The 26,828-nt window shown below is 36.6% G+C and overlaps 2 protein-coding genes across 4 annotated transcripts in view; both read left to right on the top strand.

Annotated features, from left to right (window-relative positions):
• The first annotated feature begins 330 nt into the window (after positions 1 to 330).
• On the top strand, positions 331 to 21,840 carry LOC111875508 (neuronal acetylcholine receptor subunit beta-3). Its single transcript, XM_023871814.2, has 10 exons — positions 331 to 1,172; positions 4,154 to 4,630; positions 9,474 to 9,628; positions 10,228 to 10,272; positions 11,511 to 11,617; positions 13,241 to 13,454; positions 16,564 to 16,753; positions 17,082 to 17,234; positions 17,999 to 18,171; positions 20,572 to 21,840. Exons 1-10 carry the CDS (start codon positions 1,097 to 1,099, stop codon positions 20,764 to 20,766), a joined length of 1,785 nt encoding a protein of 594 aa, XP_023727582.1. The 5' UTR covers positions 331 to 1,096; the 3' UTR covers positions 20,767 to 21,840.
• A 1,438-nt stretch (positions 21,841 to 23,278) lies between these two features.
• Positions 23,279 to 26,828, top strand: part of LOC111875507 (leukotriene A-4 hydrolase) — a 38,224-nt gene continuing 34,674 nt past the window's right edge. The window contains exons 1-2 of one of the 3 annotated variants that reach the window (XM_033755845.1): positions 23,279 to 23,411; positions 25,568 to 25,683. In XM_033755845.1, coding sequence (XP_033611736.1) covers positions 23,321 to 23,411; positions 25,568 to 25,683 — 207 coding nt within the window. In that variant the 5' untranslated portion in view covers positions 23,279 to 23,320. Of the gene's footprint in view, positions 23,412 to 23,673; positions 23,901 to 25,567; positions 25,684 to 26,828 lie in introns of those variants that run through there. The other 2 variants (XM_033755844.1, XM_023871812.1) reach the window with 2 other exon arrangements.

Here is a 26,828-nt window from a genome sequence, read left to right as displayed (position 1 = left end):
TTCTTTGATTTTATGTGAGAAATGTATATGTTGCTTGTAAAGAGAATATACTTGGGAATGCATGCTATTATTCCGTATGGATTCGTTTGCTCACTTACCTTCCACAGAAAGACAAATTAGAATACGTGAAACCATAATTTAGGCGAATCCTAAATGTCATCTCTTACTTGAGAGAACAATGGAGATTGAGGGGGTCTGCAAACAAATACCGATGAGAATATTTTGACCTAAAAGAAATGAACTAAGAGGGGAATAGATACATTTACAGGAGTTCCGCATCTGAGTCTTCACAGTAAGCACTGAGGTGCTTCCACAACTAATGGTGAGATGTGAGATTTGAGTTTCTCACGGCGATAACTGTGAAGGATACCACCTTCCTGGCTGTGATTCCGGGAAGTCTGGCATAAGTTTACCGACGTTTCGGATGAAGGTCCTTAAACTTCTACTAGACAACATGGAGTCGCACCCCAGAATAGAGTACTCTTCAATCTTGAGATGGGTGGGGTATATAGCATTTACGAGACAATAAGAATGTGTTCAAAATGCTGGATGTAAAACATCGATGAATGAGACCGATTAAGATTCCGACATGCACGATTAAGAATAACAATGAAACGAATCTAGCAGGAGCAGATTACTCATATATGAACACAACTGAAATGGCGTAAGAAAAGCTGCAGAGTTTTGTAATGCGGCATTTCATATTTTAATGGATAAAATAGGGAATTTCTTAAGCATATGGATAACTGTGACATGCTCAAAGAAGATGTTACAATATGGAATTATTTCTCATGCATTACTCGTAGAAAGACTTGACGGTCAGAAAAGTTTGGGTAACACTGTTATAGAATACAGTCTGGATTACAGGGCGGCCGATCGAGAACCTCTATCACAATGCAGATGAAACAAATAAAAGTAAAACACTGATATCATTCACAAATCCAATCCTGAGTGTGGAATGTAGATATGAAATAGGCTGAACGGAAGACAGGAGATAAATATTTATCGACTAAGCTTCCTTTCGTATGACGACGTGGTTTATTCTAAGGGACGAATTCAGTTCATAATTGCCATTGGATCTGTGGGTGTTACTGTGATGGACATCAAAATTATAATTTCAGCAGTATTACTGTTTAGCTTGGAGTCTCTTAGTCAGGATGTAAAGAAAGAAGGTAGGTCCGCAGTGCTGATTGTAAGCAACCAGTCAAAATTAGCACAAATGCCATAACGGCAAATTTATTCAAGAGTTGTTGATAAATAGTTCGAGAAAAATCAATTTATAAAGGATAAAAATGTTCGTGGCAAAAGCTAACAGGCCGAAAACACTCAACAGCAACATCAGTACGAAATAAAAATAATCTCTGGGGTTCCGATGGAGAGATTTCACGATTCTTAATCCTTTTATCAAGCTGAATATATCTGTATACCGCCAGTCTGCACCATAATTTATTTCACACATAAATTACAAAGATATTAACTATCATATTTTTGCCAAACTCGGTATGAACAAAACTAAACGCACCTTCTTACCCTATAACCAGCGAACTGCCGGACTAGAGGATTACTGTAGAATAATATCTGTGCAAAAATATTGCACATGCCTCCGAGTACCCACTTGACGGGATCAAAATCTTATAGAAGTGATATTTTATGTTTCAGCTAATAGAGAGCAAATTTTTTATTTGGGGGAGATTACCAACTTAGTTTTATCTGGGACTACTCGTATTAATACTTCAGACTGGAGAAATTTAATTAAAACCGTTAGAACCATTTTTGAGAACATACATATTTTGTGATCGAGACCCGGCCTCAGGCTTTGTATTAGAATCCCATTATGTTTAAGATGTTTTGGCCTCTAAATACTGGGGTTAATTGCAATGTATATAGGCCACTGAAATTTAATCAAATTCGGACAAGCATAAAAAAAATACGATTTCGCATTTGGGCTGCTAGAGGGCATATCTACGTATGTTTTCCTCAAGATACCACCTATGCAGTTTTATTTAGGGTGATGTTCTCTACAAATCATTGATACTTATCAAAATCGTTGCGGACATTTTCGAGAATATCACAATTTTATATACAGGAGCACCGATATAAAATTGCTCCGGGCACCGACTTATAATGGATAAATGCTAAAATACTTAATAAAATTCGCCCAACCGTCCAAATGCTGTCTAGACGTACACATATACATACGGACAAATTGACGGTATTCCAACAATCACTTTTACACATTCAAGGCCTCTGAAAACGTGAAAGTGTGTCAAAATCTCACGATCGATTTTTTCACGATCATAATACTATTTATGCCTACATACGCATGAAAGAAGACCATGGTAACCACAATAATATCGTGCTAGGATGTTCAAACTGATGATTCTTGTAACTTTGCACAAGTAGTTTGTTTGATAATACGTTACAAACAAGTCTGCCAGTAGCAGGCCTGTAGGTTCTGTTCAGCTTTAGAGGATTTCATCGTTAAGGACCCTAAAATCTGCACATATTTTCGGTATCTCTTACGGACTGCTTACATATTTCCTATGAAATTCGCTTATAACCAAGTACATGGAGGATTTTTAGTGTGTGGACCGAATCCATGGTTCTGCGCTTCACGGCGACTGGTGCGCCGCTTGCTGGGAGGCGCGTACGAATTTTGCCGATGAATCAGCATGCCTGACGGCTGATAACGTTCGGAATCAAGTAGTTAACAATTCATAGATCAAATGAGAGGTTGAAAATTCTGTCTTCTTTATACGTAGATATTTTTCGAAATTAATTATTTCATTATAAACGCATGTAAAACAACCCTTGTACGAGTACTTACAGCACACCAAACACAGTCTTTCACTGGATTGCTTCTGCATTTGTGTTGCCGTTCTCGCACTAGACTTTAACACTCCAGTCTCTTCAGCTAGACGTTTCAGTGATTTTCTAGGTCTGGCCCGTATGGCATCTAACTTCTCCCAGTAAGGAGTTTTTGTTTCTTGTCTATTAATTAAGCACAGTGACAATCATCATCTACCATAGCTTCATATCCAACTTTACTGAAATTTTTATAATGTGGTGAACCCTATTTTAATGTGCTGAATATGGCAATTCATTCATCACTAGATATAGTAAGCTTTTATGTGAAGTATGTCAGAAAATTATTACCTTCAAAAAGTAGGTGATATATGACAATTAACATGAAGTATTAAGTTATGCATATGTTACATATGTGATAACAGTGTTCCCAAAGTTATGAATTTTAGGTTGGTTCTAAAATGAAAACAATGTGAGTAGCGGGTGGGAGATCATAAACACAAATTTTATACACCATTATCTTATGTGCTGCATTATAAATTTATGCTTCAGAAGAAAGAATTCAAGACTATGAAAACAAACAGCATAATCACATATTATGAATGGACTCTTCAAGACTTACCCAAAAATTTAAGAATTACCACCAGATGGACAAAGAAATCATGGATGACAGAAGATGATTGGAGGATAGCTTTTGAGATGGAACAGGATAATAAAAACCTACCTTGAAGTAGATGGTGATGGTGGTGATGATGATGATGATTATCCTACATTTTAAAAAAATACCAATACCTTGAGCCTCATAAATTCTACATCAAAAAAAGGAAACCATCCTTAAGAAGGGCTGATTGAAAACAAACTGTTACTTCTGGAATAACACTCTTATTACTTAAATTAAAAAAAAAAATCGAAAATAATGCTGCTAGTCCATCTGGATAACCAAGGTTTGATGAGTAACAGATGCACTGGAATCTTTCCACTTCTTTATTACTTCAGAAAAATCTGAGATCCACCCACTTTCCTATCCAACGAGTAGCAAGGACTGCACTTGTAGGTTAAAATTATTCAAGGTACAAAGCTTACCATTCATCTCCATCTAGCACCAAAATATAAAATGTATAATATCCATTGTACCTTCAGAATGTGATACTTAGGGACGGGGCAACTATTGCTTACATGAATTTAGAGAACCTCTATCTAAATACTCGACAATAACAGTTCAAACACTGGCCCCTTCTTAATACAAAAGTTACTGAATATTGCTAATATTGTAAAATCCTCACATGTCATATATTAGCTATAGTAGTAAATATATAATGTACTAATAGAATTTGAACTTCATTTTCAGTTAATCCACATGACTGCAAGATGATGTTCACGTATGGGTATGGATACAATAAGTTCTTTCATATATCACCATCTGGTAGTCATGATGGTGGCAACATCACAATTCGCTTTTTAGTCCGAGCTCGAAGTGATGCCCATCTTCTTCTGTCATCCACCCCTACACCTATGGATGGGGAAGCAGTTTATGAAGTGGTCCTGGGAGGAGGGAAGAATGTATTCTCTGACATTAGACGCTTACGCCTTGGATCTACTAAAGCAACAGCATATACAAAGGATCTTTTGTCACCTGTAGAACTGAGAGGTTTTTGGGTTCATTTTGATGGGAAAGGTATCTTACAGGTGGGAAAAGAGGGAGATGACTTTCCATTTCTATTTTGGGCCGATCCATCTCCATTAGACATTCGCTACTTCAGCTTCTCCACATGGACAGGTGTTGTTGGCAAGTGGCTATATGACTGTCCAATAGCAAATGATTCAGGTAGTAATAATGTACAAAAATTCTTTATGAAAGAGCTAAGTATTTGTGCAATTACAGCATACAAACAGGCTTGTCTAGTATTACTGAAACTGTATAAGTTAATGACAACATTCTTTCTTTTACTAAAACATATTGTGACATGAAATCCAGAAGTGTGACCATTGCTAGGCAGCGGCAACCTAAACATGTTTCCACTGCAATGAATAAACACAACAATATTGAAGTTGTTGAAAACGGTGTTTTCTCAATGGTCCATGCCAAGGTTATATAACGAGAACTTGAACAACTAGACAAGTTAGTGAGTGGGCAGACTACTCCTGGATTTGTGACAGTAAAATATTGTTATGAGTGCCGTGGGACTCAGAAACGAGAATGACTGTGCTGGCGAGGGCCAGAAGCAATTACCAAACAGCAAGTGAGTCAATAGTCATGGCTATGAGATCATAAGTTGCAGTTGAGAGTGAACTGCAACCCAGCCGCCATACAATGAGGATATGAGCATGGAAATGGAAGAATCCATGTGGTTAGCAGCCATAATTGAACAACTAGAGAAGACATAACAGAGTGAGGCCTAGCATCTGCAGGAGTGACCTGTTAAGTGTAGATTAATGGCTGGGTTGTAATAATTTGCAGTTACGAGTTATAAGCCTTCAATAAATCCTATTACCAATCCAGTCTAGTCACTAACTCGTGGCAAATGGTGCCAGAAGGGGGACTGTATTAATTGGATTGGAATTCGAGTGATGGAAACAGCCACACATATCCAGTGTGAATGTGAGGCCTTAGCTTATTTAAGATTATGTCGCTTGGGTCAATACTTTATGGAACCAAGTGACTATTTCGACGCCCCCACGTACAAAATTCATTCAAAGTGCAGGATTGCTGAGGGGATAATCAAAAGGGGAAGCACGATAGACCACTGTAGGTCGTGGTGCAAGGGCCAAGAAGGCCCACCCCTTATATATACATACATTCATTCAAGTGACGGATAATCATGGCAGTATTCAAACATCTGGTAACCATCGCAGGAAGGCCAGAGACCATGACAGATGCCAAACGAGAGAAGATGGAGGCCTTCCGAGAAGTGGTGAAAGCCTGACTAGAAAAAAAATGGAGACCATGATAAAGGCCTGCCAGAAACAAATGAGAGCTGAAATTAAGACTAGCATGGAAGAAATGGAGGAGACAGTGGCCAACAGAGAAAGGATGAAGACTGACCAGGAAGAATTGGAGACCAAGCAAGAAAAGACAGAGGCCATAGCAGAACACTATAACTGAGCCCCATGCACAAAAACCATGCACTTTCTTACCACCATGTAGTGCCGGGTTCTGATGTTCTACATGGAGACCCCAAAGGAGTGACATACAAGACTACTGGGGCATTCGAGGACTGAGCTGAAGACCAACACCTGGTCACAGCATGCCGCAATCAACTGCAGGAATTTGCTGCTGTCATTGAACAGTTGACCCACTGTACTTTTTCCTGCACTACACGATGCCTATGTCTGTAGAGGGCTAGGTAAGGCATTGCCAATGGCATAAAACACCGAGGCATTAAAACAGAGAACAAAAATCTTGGTAATAGATCTCAATGAGACTTGAAGCCAAGAATGACAGTGCTGGCAAGAGCCGGCACCAATTTAAGTGCCTGATTGAATGAGTGAGTCAACAGGTATGGCTAGAAGGTCGTGAGTTACAGCTGAGAGTTAGTTGCAATCCAGCCGCGACCCAACAAGGACACGAGCACGGAAGCTGAAGAATCCCCATGGTTAGAAGCCGCAACTGGGCAACGGCTAGTGAAGACATAACAGATGAGGCCTAATGTGTGCAGTAGTGATCTGTTAAGTGTGCAGATCAGTGGGAACGTTATGATGGCTTGTAGTTATGAGTTATAAGCCTTCTATAAATGCAATCACCAATCCAAACCGCATGTCTAGTCATTAACACACGACAATATATGAGTATATCTGTTTAATTACAAAATATATGTGGCATCATAATTTGTAAAAGCACTTGATGTTAGTTATACTCTAAAGGTAAATTTGTTCCAGTGGTTAAATAGTTAATCACTATACCATGAAGACAAATGGGAGAGTGGAGGTATAGCTCCACCATTTTTGACCTGAACACTATATGGAGGTGAGTGGTCAGCTTCATGCTCCTGCCGCATTGCCCCTGGTACCCAATGGAAAGGAGGTTGGCTGGGACCCAGAGTCCACAAGAGAAAAATCTTGCATTGCCAGAAATCAAACCTGGGCTCTCCAGCCTGTAGCATGTCGCTATACCAACTCTGCTATCCTGACTCCTATATTCTAATGTAAAAATTAAATTCTCACCTTTAATAATAAGTTAGTAAAATTATAGATTCATTGAATGACTGATGTTTTCTTAGACAGAAACTAAGATTTTACTCTTCATCACACTGAGGAACTTCAACCAGCCTCCTGCACAGCAGGTACTATAAACTTAAGTAAGAAGTTGATTACTCCTCTCAGTCTAAAGTTTATATTAAGATGAACGATCTCCAGGCCTCATAGACACTTCATGATATGATTTGTAATGATTTGTAATTTACTTTGCTATTGTTTATGTTCATAGTGGGCTGTGTATCACTCCTGCATGCAAAAACATTATTTGACACTGTTAATTACTGATTGTAGCCGGTCATGGTAGCCGAGCGGTCTAAGGCATGTACTGTCTTCGCTCGCTTGGAAACCAGGATTGTGGGTTCGAATCTCACTCAGAGCATGGATGTTTAGTTTGTGTTAGTGTGCGTTTTTCTGTGTTTGTATATAGGTAGAGGCCTTACGACGAGCTGCTCACCCGCCCAAGGAGTCCTACCGAATGTGTAAGAATTGGAAAAACCGAAGTGAACAGCGTTCATGGAGGTAGGCCTACGCCCACTGGGGCTGTAGTGCCAAGGAGGGGGGGGAGGGAAAAAATTACTGATTGTGAGATAACTTTAATATATTTTTCAAAAGTCACAGTCTGTAACCATTGTAGTCTTGCAGTACCCCATCAGATGGCAATTTTCTTGATGTTTTTCTGGATTGTGATGTAAGGTAAGGACATATGGGACCAAACTTGCATTTAACAATTTAAACTGAATACACTGACCTTCCAAACATAGCACTGTACTTAATGGCAGATCAGAAACCCATCAGATCTACTATTCTCCAGTTATTTTGGGATAACTGGGAATATCCCATTGAGTGACTGCCCATGAGTTCGGCATTCATTATTCTTCCTTATATTCTGTCACAACAGACCAGATAATTCATATGTTCTTGAAGAGTATAAGCAGAACAAAAATATCTTCTAGGATTTTTCCTGTATTTTGAAGAGTGGCATTTAGACTGGTATGTAGAAGTCTTCTTTTCTTTATTGGTGTCGGCACATTTTCACAAGTTCTCTGTTCTTGTACTTCATACCTAATCTTATCATTCCAAATACCTTCCCTTAAATCAATTTCTTTCATCACTTTATGAACACCATATTTCTGCAGTTTCTTTCCATATGTTCCAGTCCATGTTCATCTAGGAGCTCTCATTCTTTCTAAATGACCACTTCACTTAAGCACTTTATTTATATTTTCTTTCTGTAACTACCTGACACCCTTTTAGCACCAGATGCCACCTTGTCAAAACTAATATCCTCAAATATTTGTTTCCTGTTTTAAATTGAGGTCTTTCTCTTTGGTTTGGTAGTCATTCATTCTTCTCCACACTTAAATAAACTTACAAATATTGTACAGGGGATAAGCCATATTGTTTAATTATGTATTATCCTGTAACATTAAGGTCATCATTCTTGCTGTTTTACCTTGCTCAGTTCATTTGCTGATCCTTGCAAACAATTGAAACATGGTGTTGTGAGTCTCATCTTCATTATCTCATAAATAACATATTTCAGAGATGAAAGTTGATCTGAACTAAAGCCAATAGTTTCCACTGATTGCAAGACAAGCTTTTGTTTTTCAAAGTTTAAATAAAATTACTCTTGAGCCAAAATTCATACTTAACATTCAAATGCTGATATTTTGCAAACTATAAATGACATTAACCCATGCAAAAATTCATATTGAGCATTACAATTCTATTTGGGAAATCAATGCATAAGCAAGAGGATACTGTTAAAATTGACCTTGAAGAAGAATCCAGTTCCATGGAGTTAAAGATTTAGCCATCCATTATGCTGAATTATTTGTAGAGCAGAAAATTTATTTTAATTTAACATACTGTTATTTTCTTTTACTTTCCTTAGCAAGACAGACTTTTTTTGCGATTTTATCAAAATTAACATTCAAATAAATGCTTGTACTTAATGTATTAAACTAATGTCATAACAGTGACCAATATTTAACCACAGCTTCGATAGTTATGTTTATTACATTAACATAATTAAATCATCTCCATCAATCTGAATACTATAAACATAATTTTAGTTTTTATGTCATGATTCTGCATAGCAAAGTAGGTATAGCAATGGGCTATGGGTTGGAAGCCCAGGGTTCAATTTCTGGCATGGACATGATTGTTCTCTCCTCTCCTCCAAACCAGCTCTGCCATGCAACCTGCTATCCATTGGGGTACCGGGGTTTTTTCCTAGGGGCAAAGCAGCCAGGGCATGAAACTGACCATTCACTTTCATCTAGTACTGAGGTCAAGAATGGTGGACCTATACCTCCACTCCCCCATATGTTTCTGTGGCATAGTGCTTAATTAATTAAGCACTGAGACAACTTTTATGGTATGTGATGATCCTGGTACTTCAAACATATGATCAATTCCAGATTTCTTTGTAGGAATATATTTCATATAATCTTATTTACTAATATTCTCAGAGACAATAGAGATTGTTGAGGCAAAGCCAACTACAATGACCGAGAAACTTCGTAAATACTTGCTGTCTAATTACAATCCCTACGCACTGCCTGTCCTTCATGAGGACCATCGTTTGGCTGTTTTCATGCACTTGACTTTTCATCATGTGAACCTGGTAAGTTAAAAATCAGTCAGTCTTTTTACTTACTATCTATTGTCTTAGAAGATGATATATATGGACTTGATCTATGACAAAGATGGACAGAATGGAAATAAAATGAATAAATAGCCAAATGGATGAATATGGTATTCAGTCATAATTTCCTTAAAATGCTTCTTCATTGCCATCACATCTCTTGCTATAATACATTCCAGTTTCTAGATCATAAACAGTATTTTCTAAAACACGGTGTGAATTAAACTGAGTCAATAAAATGAATAACAAACAGTACATCACAAATAAATAAATCTCCTGTCTCTGAGTTAAATCAAAGGCCAGATCAGGCCACCTGAGGGCTAAGGCTGTGGTAATGTACTGGCTGATCAGACCTATTATACATCTATAGGCACAGCTGATCAAAATAGGACAGTAGTGGGAAGACTAATAGAATTTCCTGGGATTGAATCTGGGCCAGCGAGTGAGAAGCCAGCATTAAATTGTCTCATTTATGGAAAGGTGTTTCTCAAGCTGTATGTAAAATGTTTACATCACCAATTTCAAGAGATGTGATGAAACAATTTGTGAAGATATGTAACTTTATTCCTGTCTTCTAGGATATGAAACGTTCTGCTTTTTCTATTGATGGGACAGTACCAATGGTAAGTAAATATTTAGTAGGTGTATTTTATAGATACACTAACATACTGATTACAAACATGTTGTGAGTGGATATTTACAAATGGTTACATTCTTCAGACCTCCATTATATTCTTAAATTTATAAACAAGAATGGAATGGGTTCAGCTTATGGTTCACAATACTGCTGAAATAGATATGGGGTAAGAAACTGTAAGATGGACATTTCTTTCCCTAATGAGTCAGCAGTCATTGTGATTAGTATCACACAATTAAGAAGTAACTCCTTAAAATTTATGCTAATACATAAAGTAAAGTACAGTAACCCACAGTCTAATGTGAGTTTGCAGAATACAATTTTGCTTATGAGTTCAGAATTTTCTTTCACTTTTCTTGTCAAATGTGCCTAGTAAAATGTAATTTACAAATATACCACTGTTTATGGCATTTGAATCCAATACCTAACATTCATAATACTTTCTTAGTCCATACATTTCTAATAATTATTCAGAAAGTCATTATTGTTTTCTTGATTTTCTTTTTAACTGTTCTTCTGGCCAATAATTTTTGATAAATGTGGTAGGGTATCTGAGTAGCTCTGCATGGGGGCCCAATGGAGTAGGAATTTCTTCATATCCTATCCACTTAACAATGGAAATGGAACCAATTCCAAAATATGGGTTTTATATAAGAAACTGGGACAGTATACAAAATCTGAAAGAACAGGAAGGTTTTCATTCTTCTGACTACTTTGAAATGGCCAACATATATTACAGAAGATAACATCACATGAGAAAAGTAAATTATTTATTTCTGAAAAGCAGGAGTAGAAGAAAGAACATGATTATGAGAATTCTATTAAGAAAGTAAATATAATATTTTCATAAAGATATACTGTGTACATTATTTTCTGTTTTCTCTACTCAAGTGGTAAGATCTTCTTACAGCAATATTGCTAAACATGATACTTTCGAGAAATGTATACTGTTACACACCTTTCCCTGTTACAAAACAGTAACACATCAGCTATTTTTTTCCTATTAAATACTAAATTATAACATAATTTAAATCCAGTTGCAGGGATACTACTCTTTTCATCTATATCATATCCAAGTATGCTGAAAGTATTCTTCAGACATATCCACTCCAATGAACCTCAGTTTGGGTTTTTGTAGTTAAATCTGTACTTATAAATCTGAGCACAGTATTAGCTGCTATGGTGTACTATATTTTTGCTTAACTCATACAATCAATATTTCAGCACTGGATTGATGAGAAGATACACTGGAAACCAGAAGACTATGGAGGTTTGACTTCACTGCACATAACTGAGCATGAAGTTTGGATACCAGAAATTGTACTTTATAAGTATGTCTGCATAAAGTTATATGTATTAAGTCTCTTAGTAGAAAGTTCATTACAAATCTGAATAGAACACACACACACACACAAACAAAGGATTCTTATGACTGCTGGTTGCAAACTAACGAGAGTAATGATGGATCAACTGATCCATGCCTCATCAAGAGTAGTTCATAGTTCAGAAAACTTTACGCAGAGAATATTTTTAACAAAGGGGTTAAACATCATCGGGTCTTTTCAATCCACTGACCACAAGAACTCAGAAAATTCAAGTCCAGATTAGTTAACTATCCACTTAGGACTACTGAGTAGCTGGGGAAAAAACTGTAAGACACTTAATTAATAATGTCAGTGTCATAAGCTGACAGTACTGCTTTACTACAAATATCTTCAGCGATATGGACTAACTCCATGGAGCAGAGTCCTCATTGAGAAAATGAGAGCTTGTACTGATGCGTGAAACCTTTGAGAGTTCTATAATATGATGTCTTGGTTCTGTGTTGTTTTTGTAAACCAGGGGAGTTTTGTTGTATATATAGCTGATTTGTTCTTTTTTTTAATTTGATTTATATTATGAATGCCTCGGCTTGTCACCCATTTTATACTGTGGATGAATTTTTTGTATATACTAGTCAGTAAGATTAATTGTATTCTGGTTCTATTTTTATGTCTTGACTTAGTTCCTTGTACTACTTATTTATCTAATATTACTTTTCCACATCCTAACATATTTGGATTTTACGGAAATAATAGATGGGTCATGAGTTTCATACTGGCGGAGTTTTGTTGTATATATGGCTGATATGTTCTTTTATTTTGTTTTATATTATGAATGCCTTGACTTGTTCCTGTGGGAATGGAATGCTTGTTTTTTTTTATCTGTGACTCATTCTATATCCAATGGTTGTTTCCCAGCCTGTATCTGGATCTATTTTTGAATTTGAAATAAATTGAATTGAATTGAGGGCCAGGCATTAGAGAATTTATGACCTATTTATGAAGCTGAATGGCTTATTTGTGTGTTAACATGAGCCCACCACTGGACTCAAATGAATCAAGTCCATATACTCACATCCATTTTACTATTATCCTCCCTCTTATGCTTAGGGCTCTGCCCTTTAGAGTTGCCAATGACATTCTATACACATTTCTCAACTCTTCCATGCATGCTACATGCCCCATCCATCTTATCCTCCTTCATTTGATTCCCTTATATTTGGCAAAGAACAAAAATTATGGAATTTCAAATTTTGTAATTTTCAAGATAACTTTCTCTCTTAGCAATATAATTGAAAGCCAAATACATCTACTAGCAAACCCCTTTCCTTTAAATCTGTCTTGTCCATACTGCTTTTCATTAACCTAATTATATCTTTAAAATTCCACTATTGTTTCTGGGGTAATTTCTTCATAATACACTGTTTACAGTGTATAATGGAATTACTGAACATGTTATCTGTACTGCATTGTTATGATACCTAGCGCAAAAAAAAAAATTAATGGATCTGATTATCTGAATGAAACACAAGTTGTGTGGAACATATCCAAGTATGGGTATAACAAATTTTTCACTTTGGTTAATTTGTTACTTGTAACTCTGTATACAGAGGAGCTTTCATGCTTTTCTAGTGCCGTTGGTCATGGAGCCAACATACTGGGGCATGCAGGAATGACAGTAACTTCAGAAGGAGCAGTTATGTGGTCACCATCTGCTCACCTTGAAGTTTGGTGTAACCTCAACTTGGATCAGTGGCCAAATGATATTCACACCTGTGAACTCCAGTTGGGGCTCTGGTCTCAAACGCAATTTGTTGAGCTTCTGCTTGCAGAGAATGAAACTGTGGTGAGTTATTTTTCTCATTATATACAGCAGCCAGTTATATATGTTTCAATGAATGAGTTTTTTTTTCAGATCTTAGTTTCTTCTTCAATGCGTAATATGATTACATGTGCAAATCCTCTATATTAGCCAATTATTAAACAAATTGGTGTACTACAGTTATTTATACAAGCTCAAAGATGCTTACAATTTCATTATATGAGGAATTTCGACAATGAAAATCCAAAAATTATTAGAGTAATCCCTTTACCCCTGTTTCAATGGCCAATAAACCATACTTACATGGCCAAAAGGGTAAGACTCTCTGGAATATATCTTTGGTCATTCACTGTGTGGATGAGTTATGCTCAATATTAGTACATAAGAGCTTTATTAAAATGTCATAGACCAAAATGTAAGCAATTATTATTGATGCATATAAAATTAAAATATTCAAATACAATGGCATGTTTGTTGGATTTGAGGTTCTAACGGTGGTGACTATGTAGAGTTCTGTCTTCTGAGATAAGATGACATGTAGTCTGGCAGAAGTTCACTGATGTTTTGGAGGAATGTACTGCCTCTGCAAGCAACAGACATGCAGTAACCATTTGCATACAATTGCATATACTTCCATTTCAGTTTCCATACCAAGTTAATAAAGTTTCCTATATGATAATGGAAATGGTTGGTTAGTAGTAAAGGTGGGATGAATAGCAGGAGAAATGTGAGAACCCTGTAATCAGTCTTATGACTAATTTCTAAAACAGTTCCAGCAGTGTCCCATTGTACTGGAGTTCTTTCAAATAGCCAATTCTCCGGGATTTTAAACCCACGTTCAATTGAAATTGCAGATAGGAAACTGCACATCTACCAATAAATACTAGCTTCTTCTTAATCTGTCTTTCAGCTCTGATAATGGTCCTTTCACTGATTATAAGAACCATGGACACAAGGTTTAACAACAAAATACACTGTTGTTGATGAAGAAAAAATAAACATATTTCAATTCAATTCAATTAAATTCAATTTTATTTCATCCATGGATCATTATACATGATATGGGACAAGTCAAAGATTAATATTAATACTAATACTAAATAATAATAAGTATATAATAATACAGAAATAATATGACAATATAATAATAAACGATAATAATAATATAGTAATACAGAGATAATAATATGGCAATATAATAATAAATGACTATAATAATTTAGCAGTCTTGAAAACAGTTTCTGTGGTCTTGAATCCTCCTTAAGATGGCACCAGGCAGATAATTCCCAGAAGCAGTCACGAAGTGTTATTTCCTGGAGAGATAAATGAACTGAGCAGTAAGCATTCTCATGACTTATATTATTCAACACTATGAGGCTAATTGGTTCTTGGAATATATAATTTAGACTGACTAGAACTCTTTTCTAAAAAATAAAATACTTGTCTACACTGTAAAAATAATAAATGAACTGGTGGTAAGTGTTCTCATGACTTGTATTATTCAATACTATGAGGCTAATTGATTCTTGGAATCTTGGAATATATAATTTAGACTAACTAGAACTCTTTTCTAAAAAAGTAAGACACTCGTCTACACTGTAAAAGAATGATCAAACAGGAAGTTTTTCAAAGCATTCTTGAATATGTATAGTGCTGGTGTCTCCTTAATATAATACAGTAAATGATTGAACATACGAAGTCCAGTATTAATAAAATTGTCTTTGCATAAACTGGTATTACATTAAACAATATATAGCTTATCTTTTCCCCTTGTATTATATGAATGTATTTCCGAATTGGTTGCAAGAGTATTCAAATTTGATTTTGTGTATACCAGAGTTTCATAAATATACAAGCATGGTAAGGGCAATATATTTAAATAATTAAAATACTGTTTACAACTAGTAGTTTTCTGAATTTGCATCATAGCTCTAATAGCTCTCTTTTGCAACTTAAAAATCAATTTAGCATTTGGTGAGTTGCCCCAGAATAGTATTCCAAGTAACAAAGTCTTTTTTGAAGAAGAAAAAAAAGAAGACACTTGTAAATAGTAACAAGCGTATTAAGAGCTAGCATATACCTATATGACAGTATATTTTAAAAGGTGAGAAGATAAGTAGAATATTAAGAAAAGAAATAAAGCTGAATATGAAATTTTAATGGCAGTTCTGAAACGATTATGAAAAATAAAATAAAATAAAATTTAAGAAACAGAAATTTAATTTTAATGTGTTTAGGCATGTACTAGATCAGATAATGCTGTCACGATTTCAGAGTGACTATAGATGAGTTTTGGGTTCATGACTTGATTTATTGCACACTTTGATACGGTGCATGACTATACAATTCACTGTTACACACACATACTAGTGTCCACAGTCATGTCTTCAATGTCATTGCTTGGTTGCGGCTTTCGACGGTCGATGTTCCCCTTCCTGTGGGATCCTGATTGGTCAGTCAGTTAAACTGCTCATGGCCTTCACCAGTACAATCATTCCTGGCTTCAGTCACCTTGAGATCCAAGACCAGGATTTCTGTTCTCTCCTAGACTTGTACATGTTTCAAACTTGGACCTCCCCTTTGACAAAGTAAGGGTCAGTCTTTCTATGTAGGCGCTATGTTTGTTGCACTGTACTTTCAACATGAGTATATCTGCAACGTCATGGCGTCCAGGTCACTACAAAGTCTATGCATCCTTTGTCACTGCATTATACTAAGTAACATTTTTGTAAGGTATACAGAGATTTTCTGTCGATGAATGCTCATGCAGAAGGTTATGCCTTAACTTATGCAACTACCCTGAAACTACACTTAGTCAGCTGAATGGTCGTAGGCCTGACTGCTGCCAAGTTTAAGCCTCTTATACTTCTTATGCCTGGCTTCTCCTTGTCCAATACCATGCACATTTGGATTGTATAGGAGGCTGGCTGGATCCCAGAGCCAGTCTGGATGCTGTGGAGAACAGAAAAATCGCTTGGTCCTGCAGGGAATCAAACCCCAATCTCTGGGTTGTTCAGCCTGAGAAATTGGGGTTCGATTCTGATAAGGGGCCACAGTTTGAGAGCAAGATAAAATTATATGATTTTATGTTATAGCAAATGCGCTATTTATATCTGTTGATAATCTGATTCAGATGGAGGATGAACAAAGGACAGGATCTGAGTGGGAAGTGATAAAATTGGAATCCGAGACAGTAATCTCTCGTACACCATGGAACCAGGATGTGGATGCTGATATGTTAACATCTGGTACTCTAACTATCCGTGTAACAGTAAGACGTCAAAGCCAACAACAAAATATTATTTTTGTGGTGCCATTAATTGGTATGTGTAATATTACAATTTATGCACTTTCTGCTTTTACATTTTCTTAATATACTAGCATAATCCATGCAAGAAGTAATTATTAAATAGTAATTTTGTAATTATACAGCACTGATATAGACTAAAATAGAATTTATGTTCCACAGATCCTTTGTGGTACTAGGTCAAGAATGTAGAACATATTATGATATGAAAACTGTGCCTAATACAAATATGCATCTAAATATACAGTTGTTACAACTATTTTCAGATATCTTATAAAATAATTCAGTCAAAGAAATTGATCAAATGATGGGTAAAATGTAATGATTTGTTTTCTATCTTTCAGTGATAAATGTACTGATGATGCTGTCATTCTGGATGACATCTATGAACACTGGGAAATTTTCCATTCAATGTATGTGTCTTGTGTTGCTTGCAATTTTCACAGTTACAGTTGGAAATGCACTGCCAGCCCCTGCCGAACATGTTCCATGCCTGGGTAAGAAGTCTTTGACACTGCAAAATAGTGCTACTAGTAATATCAAATTGTAATATTAATGTACTGGTAGTATTAAAGTATACACAAGAGATGGTTAAGACATTCAGATATAACATTTAAGTATACTGTTTGTTAGGGCTGGCACAACCCTATTTGCTGGCCCATGCTGCAAGAAATTGCCCCCTCCCACTGTTAAAAAGAGTTCAATTTTCTCAGAATTTTGTCACAATTAATAACATGGAATGCTCGGACACTATGACAGAAAATAACAAAATGCAAAAACAAAGATTGTAAAACATGTTACCCTTAAAATAGTACTGCCCCAGGTGGCTGCTTGATTTGTCTGTGCAGTTACACTGGTCCTGATGTTTGTTACAATGTGAATTTCCAAAAAAGGAATGCCAACAGACAAACACAGTAAATTATGGAAGGAAGTTCAATCAGATCTTTACATGTATGGCCCTTTACTCACATTGTGAATGCTGGACTTGTGATTAGGTGAACTGAGGGTTGATAAGATATATGTTTAACAAACACATGAAACTACATACAGTTGCCTCTTTATATTTCCTAGTGTGTTACTTGCACCACTGCTGCTGAGGGGCTCTGCCCTGAATTACTTCCATTTTCCATACATTTATTTTATTTTATTAGATACGTTGTTTGCATAACATATATCAAACCACTATGTATAATACATTTGTAATCTAAGGTCTTGCTGTTACAAGACTGGCCTCATTCTGTTGTGTGATGTAATATTGCAGTGCTGATGTACAGCTGGAGTATGATAGCAGGACTGATGTCAGTTTTGGTAACTACAATAGTGATCAACATCTCACGTTATGCGCATGCGTCTCCACCGCCTACATTTATCTGTGCACTCATCACTTTACCAGTCACACGGATTATGTTATTTTTACCTCAAGTCAAGACAGAGGTAAAGAAAAATATTTCAAATGTAGTAATTAAACACGTAGAGTTTTATTATTGTTATATTTTATATGAAATTGAATAAGCATTTGAATAAACCATATCTCTGCTACTTAAACCTATAATACAAGAAATACCAACGTTTTCAAACTAGGAATATAATTCTCTGTGTTTTGTTACGCTAATCGTTACTTAACCAACTATGACATCAATATCTCTAATAACCTGATGCTATTATGTCATTTAATCTAAATGCTCACTATACTATAGGTCTTATGATGTTAATGTGGAACGGAACATTTAACTGAATTCTTATCATCCTAGACATCAGGAAAAAAACCTTCCTGTCTTCATCAGTGTTGTTCTCATCTTTCTTCTACCTTTTCTCTTCAATCTTCTCTTCATATTCCTTTCCCTCTCTTCCCCCCTTAACCTTATCTTTTTCTACTCTTTCTTTCATCATTTTTTCCCTCTTCATCTATTCTTCCTCCTCCCCTTTTTATTCTCTTCTTATTGTTCCCTTCCTTCTCCACTTCCTCATCCGTCCTCTTATTCTTATATTCTTCCTTCTTTTTATCCTTGTCCTCTTTCCTCTTTTTCTTCAGTGTCCTAGCCCTCATAATTATATGTTCAGGGATCTACTACATCAAACCCAGAAAGTAACAGATTACTTGGAACAACTACGGACAGATGGTGGGATAATATTAAAAATAGATCTTACAGAAATTGGGTGCAAGGATGTCGATTTAGTTCATATGGCTTTGGACAAAAACTGGTGGCACACTCTTGTGAACACAGTAACGAACATTTAAGAGTTCTATAAAAGGCTTCTCAAAATGAACTCTGCTCTGTAGAATCAGTCAGTGCATCAGTCATAGTAAATGGCTAAAGTTGTTGACAACTGCAGAAATTATGTAGTGCTGAAATGTAAATTGCCAGGAGAGGTTTGTAAGAGATCGCAGACTACCAATACCTGCAGGAACTATCCCAACATTTGTGGAAGCTACAACACAGTCACACTGAACTGGTAAAAGTTAAAGAAAGGTAAAGCTGTCTCTGTGTGTAATTAAGTAAGCACCACACCATAAAAACGGGATTGTGATATATCTCCACCATTCTTGACCTTGGCACTAAATGGAGGTGAGTGGTCAGCTTCATGGCCCTGCTACTTTACCTTTGGGGGAAGAGCCCCCGTCACCCATTAAATAGGAAGCTGGGTGGGCCCCACAGCTGGTTTGGATGCTGTGGAGAAGAGAACAGTCTTTCCACTGCTGGGAATCAAATCCCAGCCATCCAGTCCATAGCTATACTGATTGAGGCATTATAGCTCGTAAACAGAATCGATACTATGACAAAAAAAATGAGTAAAAACGATTCAAGCATATCTAATATTTCCTAAATAACCATACAGTATGAATTTAACAAATCAAATAGTTTAAATTAGCTCACAGTGACATGTTAAAAATACTTCAAGAAATATTAATTTTATGAATGTGCATTTCTATGAAGCAGTGTATATCCCTCTGGATGCAGTGGAGACCACACTAAGCAGATGAAAACACTGGAAATCCTCACATGTGAATAAATAAACTGCGATATTTTATTATGAATATGTAATTTTAAAGCAATTTCAATATAACTGAATACATTACATGTTAACAACAATATTGATAACTTAAGTGTCTGATACCTTAATTTATAAATATTTTTATTACGTACAGTTAAGTATTTTAGATGATTGTTATATCTATTATTTTAAAATATAGTGGTATAAGTCAAAATGTAAAAGAACTTCAGCAAACTGCATATGAAATGTAATTACAATTTAATTTCAAGCAGCATTGTCAGTTATCTGCTCAGCAGTCATCTTGACCTTTATAAAAATGATCAATTGAGAAACATTAGCTTAAAGTTCTATTCCAACATGTTTAACTAGATATTAACATGGTTTGGTGCTCTTATATACATAACATCACTGCTTAAGCATTAAGCTATAATATTCACCACCTACTGTGTCAACAATTTAATTCATTGCTATCCATTATATGTATACAGCGGCCGTCTTGTAGTGCACTCAATTTCACCTGTCACTTCACAACATGTTTCAGCAACACAGTGCCATCATCAGGTGTCCCAATTACGTCAATCTATTGCATTGCTTGCCCTCATATGTTTTCACAACACCATTTAAAAAGCATTTAAAAAGTCCGTATTTGTCAACTATGACAAATTTACACTCGCTAAAACTTGTTAAGATAATTCATCTTATTTGTCCTAATTAAAACTTGCATGTGATTTGTTCACTACGGGGTCGTTTTTCTTATTTTCTGTGTAAACCGCGTCTTGTGATGTGTGTTCCCTTCTTAGCTGCGAGTGTTGTAATCATACTATGTTATACTTGTTACAGGCTAGTAAAACCTACAATCAACTTGAAGAAAATTTCAATGTCCATGAAAGCTGTGCAGATATTAATACTAGAACTCCTACTTCAACACATCTGGAAATCCAGCAGTATTGGATTATACTTAGTTCAGCTGTTGATCACATTTCAAGCTTCATTCAGTTCGTTTTCCTTGTGGGAATTCTTATAAAGTACAATTAAGAAGACTATAATGAAAGAAGTGGATGAATATGACAATGAAATAAACAAATACAGGAAGTTGAAAGAAACACACATATGATGAAAAGTGAAAATGGCTTATTTTGTCCACATTTGTGAATTGCACTTCTTCATTGCTTTAAAATCTGACTACTGCTGAAAAACTTACTCCTTTATTGACAGATCAATGGTCTGGTGTATGGAACAAAATGCATAATAATGATGTTTATCACTGAACTGTATGCCTGATTGTCCATGCATGGATTATCCAGTTTGAGGCTGATCTTTTCAGACACATCTGGAACTCTGTAGAGCACCTGTTAAGTTCAATCTGTCCATCTGTCTGTGCACCTGAAACAATCTGAGAAGCACTGGATGAATTTTTCATGAAATTTGACACTGGGGAATGTTACAAAGAAATGTGTAGTTATATCACTTTTCATTCAGATTGGACTATTTTATTGACCACTTTACCCGAAGACCTACACACATTTCTGTGCATATCACATTAAATATTTATCAAACAGAAATGGTTGAGAAAAACGGAATACAAATTTTATATTGAAGAATTAAAAAATATTTTACATCTAATAAAAAGTCAGGCAAATAAGTTTTGAGACTCGTTTTTAATTTTGTGGGAGGTGATCTAGTAACGCTGTTGCTTGGAATGTTAAGTGACACAAAAAGACAGGGCCCACATGGAAATTACCACTCGCACTCCTCAGTGTCCCTGTGCAACTTCCTCCATATATTAAAATTCACCCTTAAAAAGAATTGTTATTCGAACACTACATGTTTCAGCCTAATTGTCCATCACCAGGTGTACAAGTTGTAGATTTGAAAGTTAATTTGTTTCAATTAACGTCAATTTATTTTAATCAGGAAATATGGCATCCACACGTGCTACAAAATTTTGACATACAGTGCAACAATTTTAAAAAGATAGAAGAAACCAGATGATGGCCACATATAGCCGAACCATGTAATGTGGAAGAAGGATGACTATATAAGTTGTATTTATGATGGAAATATATGTGAAATAAATGATATATTTGTGTTCATTTTCATAAAATATGATTTTTTATGGTGAGGAGTTGTTAGCCCCACGACCAACCCCCAAGCTAGTGGGCCACCCCTTGTCGGCTGTCCGTGACTGTTTATTCAATACATTCACAGCTTGATGACAGCTTAACTGCATAATGAGGAGCTTCATAACTTGTACTCTTCTCCAAGTATAATTAGAATGATCAAGTCAAGGAGGATGAGGTGGGCAGGTCATGTAGAACGAATGGGGGAGACGAGGAATGCATATAGGATATTGGTAGGAAAGCCAGAAGGAAAGAGACTACAGGGAAGACCAAGGCGTAGGTGAGTGGGCAATATTAAAATGGATCTTAGAGAGATAGGATGGGATGGTATGGATTGGATACATCTGGCTCAGGATAGGGACCAGTGGAGGGCTCTTGTGAACACCGTGATGAACCTTCGGGTTCCGTAAAATGCTGGGAAATTCTTGAATAGCTGCAGAATTGGCGGCTCCTCAAGAAGGGCTCAGCTATATGAGTAAGTAAGACGGTTAGTAAATGATATATTAATGCAACCGGATGCTTAAATACAGTATTAGGAGAAGAAAACATTGTGTGTATCCGTTTTCTGAGACAATTTAAATTGAGACGCTTATACGTACTGATTCGAAAGATCTTAACCTGGATCCAGAGTCGTAGCTTTACGGCACGTAAAAGAACCTCATATCTCCAAAGGAGATCACTGAGCCAAATTACGGACGTTTCCCGCCCAAGAGCAGTCTCTAATACCTCCGGTAGATGGGGGAAGCATTATAGATACCTCTCAGCTAGTAGAGCCGGTCTCGCTGGCTGGGCGGGACTGATGTTAAGCACCAGTACCGGTAGGATATAGAGACTGGTAGAAATCATAGAGGGAAGCACAATGGACCAATACAGGTCTAAGTGCATGAGGAAACCCACCCTCTCCGATAACTAACTAACTAACACGTGTTCAACTCAGGCTGATATCTCCGTGGCCTGTAGTTCGCAAGAGAACTATACTGGCCAAGTGACAGCAGCTTGTCGGCGAAGTTAGTGTCAACTTTTGCAGATAGAGGGTGTCACGTGGTCAGCGCAACATTGGCCGGATGGGCATTGCCCATTTACAATAATTTTTTTATACAATAAAAAAGTTTCCCATGGCCGTAAATGTCGATTTCCTAGACCGGAGCCGATGTTTCTTTGAAATAGCTCCTCAGTTATCCTCACAAGGTTGAGTGGACCCCGTTCCAGACCCACCACTTCTCAGAAAAGCTGGTAGCGCCGGGAATCGAACTCGGGACCTCTGGATCTGTAGCCAGGAACTCTGGCCACTAGACCACAGAGGCGGTCCAGGCTGCTAATAATTCTCGGAAATTGCTGTTGCGTTGCAGTTGTCAGTTTTGTTGGTGTGCCATCTCCTATCACGTTCCTTTCACATGCAGCCGACTCTAATTACCGACCTAATAATGCATAGCCGATTTTCACTGAGCCAAGATACAATATTTAGTCACATGTCGGAACTCTCATCTCGACAATTCCCTGTTTTGCCCTTTTCCCTCCTGTGCAGTTCTTACCTACTTTCCGGAGACCACCATGTGTTAGGTAAGTACGTGCCAGAGATGACACGATCCACGAATCACTAGGTGCTATGATTAACCAAAAATGCCCTGAAGTGGATTCTGAACTGAGGAATGTCGTTACAAGACTTGTATTGGATGGTTTCCTTCATGGAATCTACACAACAGCAGAAACTTGCATATGTGTTTTTATTCCCAGTCTACTGAAATTATATATAGTCAGTGACTTGGTATAACGAAGAAATCCGTCGTGCATGTTCTGCACAATTCCATAGTTGATTACAGCGTTTACAGCAGTGTGTTCATTAAAGTAGTTCCTGTTACCATTCACCTGAGTCTATCTACCTCGGTTACTGATAGTGATGCACCGTGTTGCTTACCGGCGAAACTGGAAATTGAAAGTCATAATCTTATCTAGCTTATCTGTACCGATTTACCGATTTATACGGTAGCAGTGTGAAAATGGCAGCACAAGGTTTGAGTCCTGGAGATCCAAGCTCGTTTGCAAGGCCAGGTATGACAGTTGCATAATTGTTTCTAATTGTCATAAAACATTTATAAAATGTGGCCGCTGTAGTATTTTAACTGTCAACTTTAAACTTGATCGGTACCATTAACTATAGGTACCGAAAATTTAAGTCGCGTGGGCTGCACTCGTGGTCCTCTCTGAATTCATTTTACCGGAGACCAGCCGTTATGTCATATTGGGAGTGTTCCTCAGCTTCTGAAGGCGAATGCTGGGATATTACTACTATTTATAGGCCACGGCGTCGTGTTACATACTTAGCAGTTCATCTGTTGGTAATAATGTTACCATTCGACACAGTATAATTTGCTGTTACATAAGCCATAAATGAATTCGAGTACCTTCATCAGGGTCAGTGTTCCTCTTCAAATGAAATTTTATGCGACTCGGAATGTCATAAGAAATAAATTGCATGTCACACTGGATTAAATGGGACTTTTTATGCCTGATTTCTGCATATAGTGTTCACTGTTTTAAATTTACAGTGATTTGATTATGTGGCAGAATTGCTGATCAGTTGCAGTAATGCTGGTAGCAGAGTCCCAGAAGCCCAATTCTGTGAATACTGAAACCTCCTGGGATCAGTTTACTGTTTAGGATTTGAGGTTCTCATAGCAGTGATTATGAAGAGTTCTATCTTTTGGTATATAACACCGTGTAGTGTGTTGAAAGTCAACTGTGTCCTTCATCTTCAGGGTTGAGGAATTAGGCAAGCAAGAAACTATCTTGAAAGTAGGTGGCAAGCAGAGCAATTGGCTTGTTGATATTTTGGATTAAATAGGAAACAGCAGGGAAATGGAAGGCAGCATTTCAATTCCCATTGACTTGCCTGTAGGACAAAATTGACAAAATGAACTGCCAGTACTCGCTGGCTCTCGCATGCAAGTAAGCAAACCAGTAGGAGACAACAGGATAACTAGCATGGTCCAGTCTATGAAAAGAAGGGGAGAAATTGTAAGGGTGATGTGAGCAGGGAACTAAGGAGCATGGGAGAGAAGGGATGCAGTGGAGGATGAAGGAACAGAGGTAACAAAAGGAACCCAGAACATCATGATGGATTCTAATTAATTCATGGAAATCTCTCATCTGCTCCCTGAAAGATGGGAATTATCCTTCATAGGACTAGATCTGGGTTCTCTGTGATGCCACGCTGTAGGTCTGTGCATACTGCCCTTATAGGGCACCAACTCTATCTTCTCCAGGCAGTCACCAGCCCTTAGCCTCCATCCTGATGCCACAGCTTCCATCTGCTACCTTTGTTTGTTCATCCTCCACTGCATGCCTGTGACCCACATACATGATTTCTCTCCCATGCTTAATATAGTGTTAGAATTCCAAATAAAAAATCATATGGAATTGGAAACAAAACACCATGTTTTTTTATTTGTAGGATGTGAGAGTTGAAGCCTGAGTTGTAGATTTCTGAACAAATAACTTAACTGGTGATCAGTATTTATTGTTAAGCAACTGTAATCAGTGCTTACTGTATGAAACCTAATTCTAATTAAAATAATATGACATAATGTTACTGTTGTTGCAGTTGTGAACAGTGTGGTTTACTTGTTGAATAATGTTTTGTGTTACATGAGAGTAATTCTTGCATTAATGGATAATAATATATGTTTTAGAGGCTTGTAGGTTCATTTTGTTCACAGATGAAGCTGAAGTTTCTTCAGTCAGTTTGTACCTGGATGTAGATTTTGAACGCAAGGTTTTGTGTGGGAAAGTAGATTTGACTGTTGATAAGAAGAAAGCTGAAGTTACTCATGTTGTAAGTTTGGTGGCATTACTTGATTTAGTATATGATGCTAATCTATCTAGCTGTAATTGACTGAGTGGAACTATAGAACAATTAAAGTGAGTATGTTAGTAGTTTAATGCACTTGGTAGGTTCAGAAAGTTCAGAGTAAGGCAAAAAAAAAAAAAAAGGTATGATATGCCCCAGATGAGAACACACTGCTTGGAAGATTGCAAGACAGTGCAGACCACAATTCTGGAATAGTGATGCCATTGCCTAAACATTCATATAAATTAATTTGTCATTTATTATAACAAACATCTAAATTATTCTCATCTAAAGAATTTAATTCTGACTTGTGTTCTTATTTGTAGAGTAAGAAATGGCTTTCTCTGGAATTACATATGAAACACATTCTCTGTGTTAAAACTTTCAGTTTCCCATTTGATTTAAACATGTTCACTGTAACTAGAGTTACTGTTATGATGGTCTTTGAATCCATATATTGTATTTGATGACTGGATATATTAGTAAATGTGGAGATTTCAGAAGAAGCTTATCACTCAGTATGTTGTAGGGAATAGATTACAGACACTGGATAATTGAATACATGCTCATATGGTGAAGTAATCTCTAATATTTTGGCAGTTCATTTAATTCATAAACTAATATTAAACAGTGGGTGATTTAAGAATGTAATACATTCATAGTTACCTTAAATGAGGCTTAATCTGTCAGTAAAATTGTATTTTGTCTTTAAAAGCTATCAGTATGACAAAAACTTGCATTGATGATTTTTAAAAGGTAAAGTACAATTTTATTGATAGCTTAATATAAAACACAAGAGGATGCAGACTTTAAAGGTTGTATGAGTCATGATAAAATGAAACTTGTTCAGGTGTTAAGAGGTATTCAGATTACACAGGCCTACAAAAAAAAATTTTTTTTTGGTGTCTAGGATTTTAGAACTAATTTTAGTTATATTTAAGGCGCTGAATCTAAATATAAAATCAGTTTTTCTCTACCAGCTCTACTTTTTTAGATCAGCGTTTTTGTAACGTGCAGTTCTACACAAAATGTGCAGTTCTAATTGTATTTTGTGCAGTTCTAAATCTCATATGCAAGGATTGGTTCCTGTATATTTGCCCTATTGTCAGTCTGCTGTCCACTGAGTTCCC

The sequence above is a fragment of the Cryptotermes secundus genome, unplaced genomic scaffold (genome assembly GCF_002891405.2).
Source record: "Cryptotermes secundus unplaced genomic scaffold, Csec_1.0 scaffold457, whole genome shotgun sequence".
Taxonomy (NCBI): domain Eukaryota; kingdom Metazoa; phylum Arthropoda; class Insecta; order Blattodea; family Kalotermitidae; genus Cryptotermes; species Cryptotermes secundus.
This window is presented reverse-complemented; position numbering and strand designations above follow the sequence as displayed.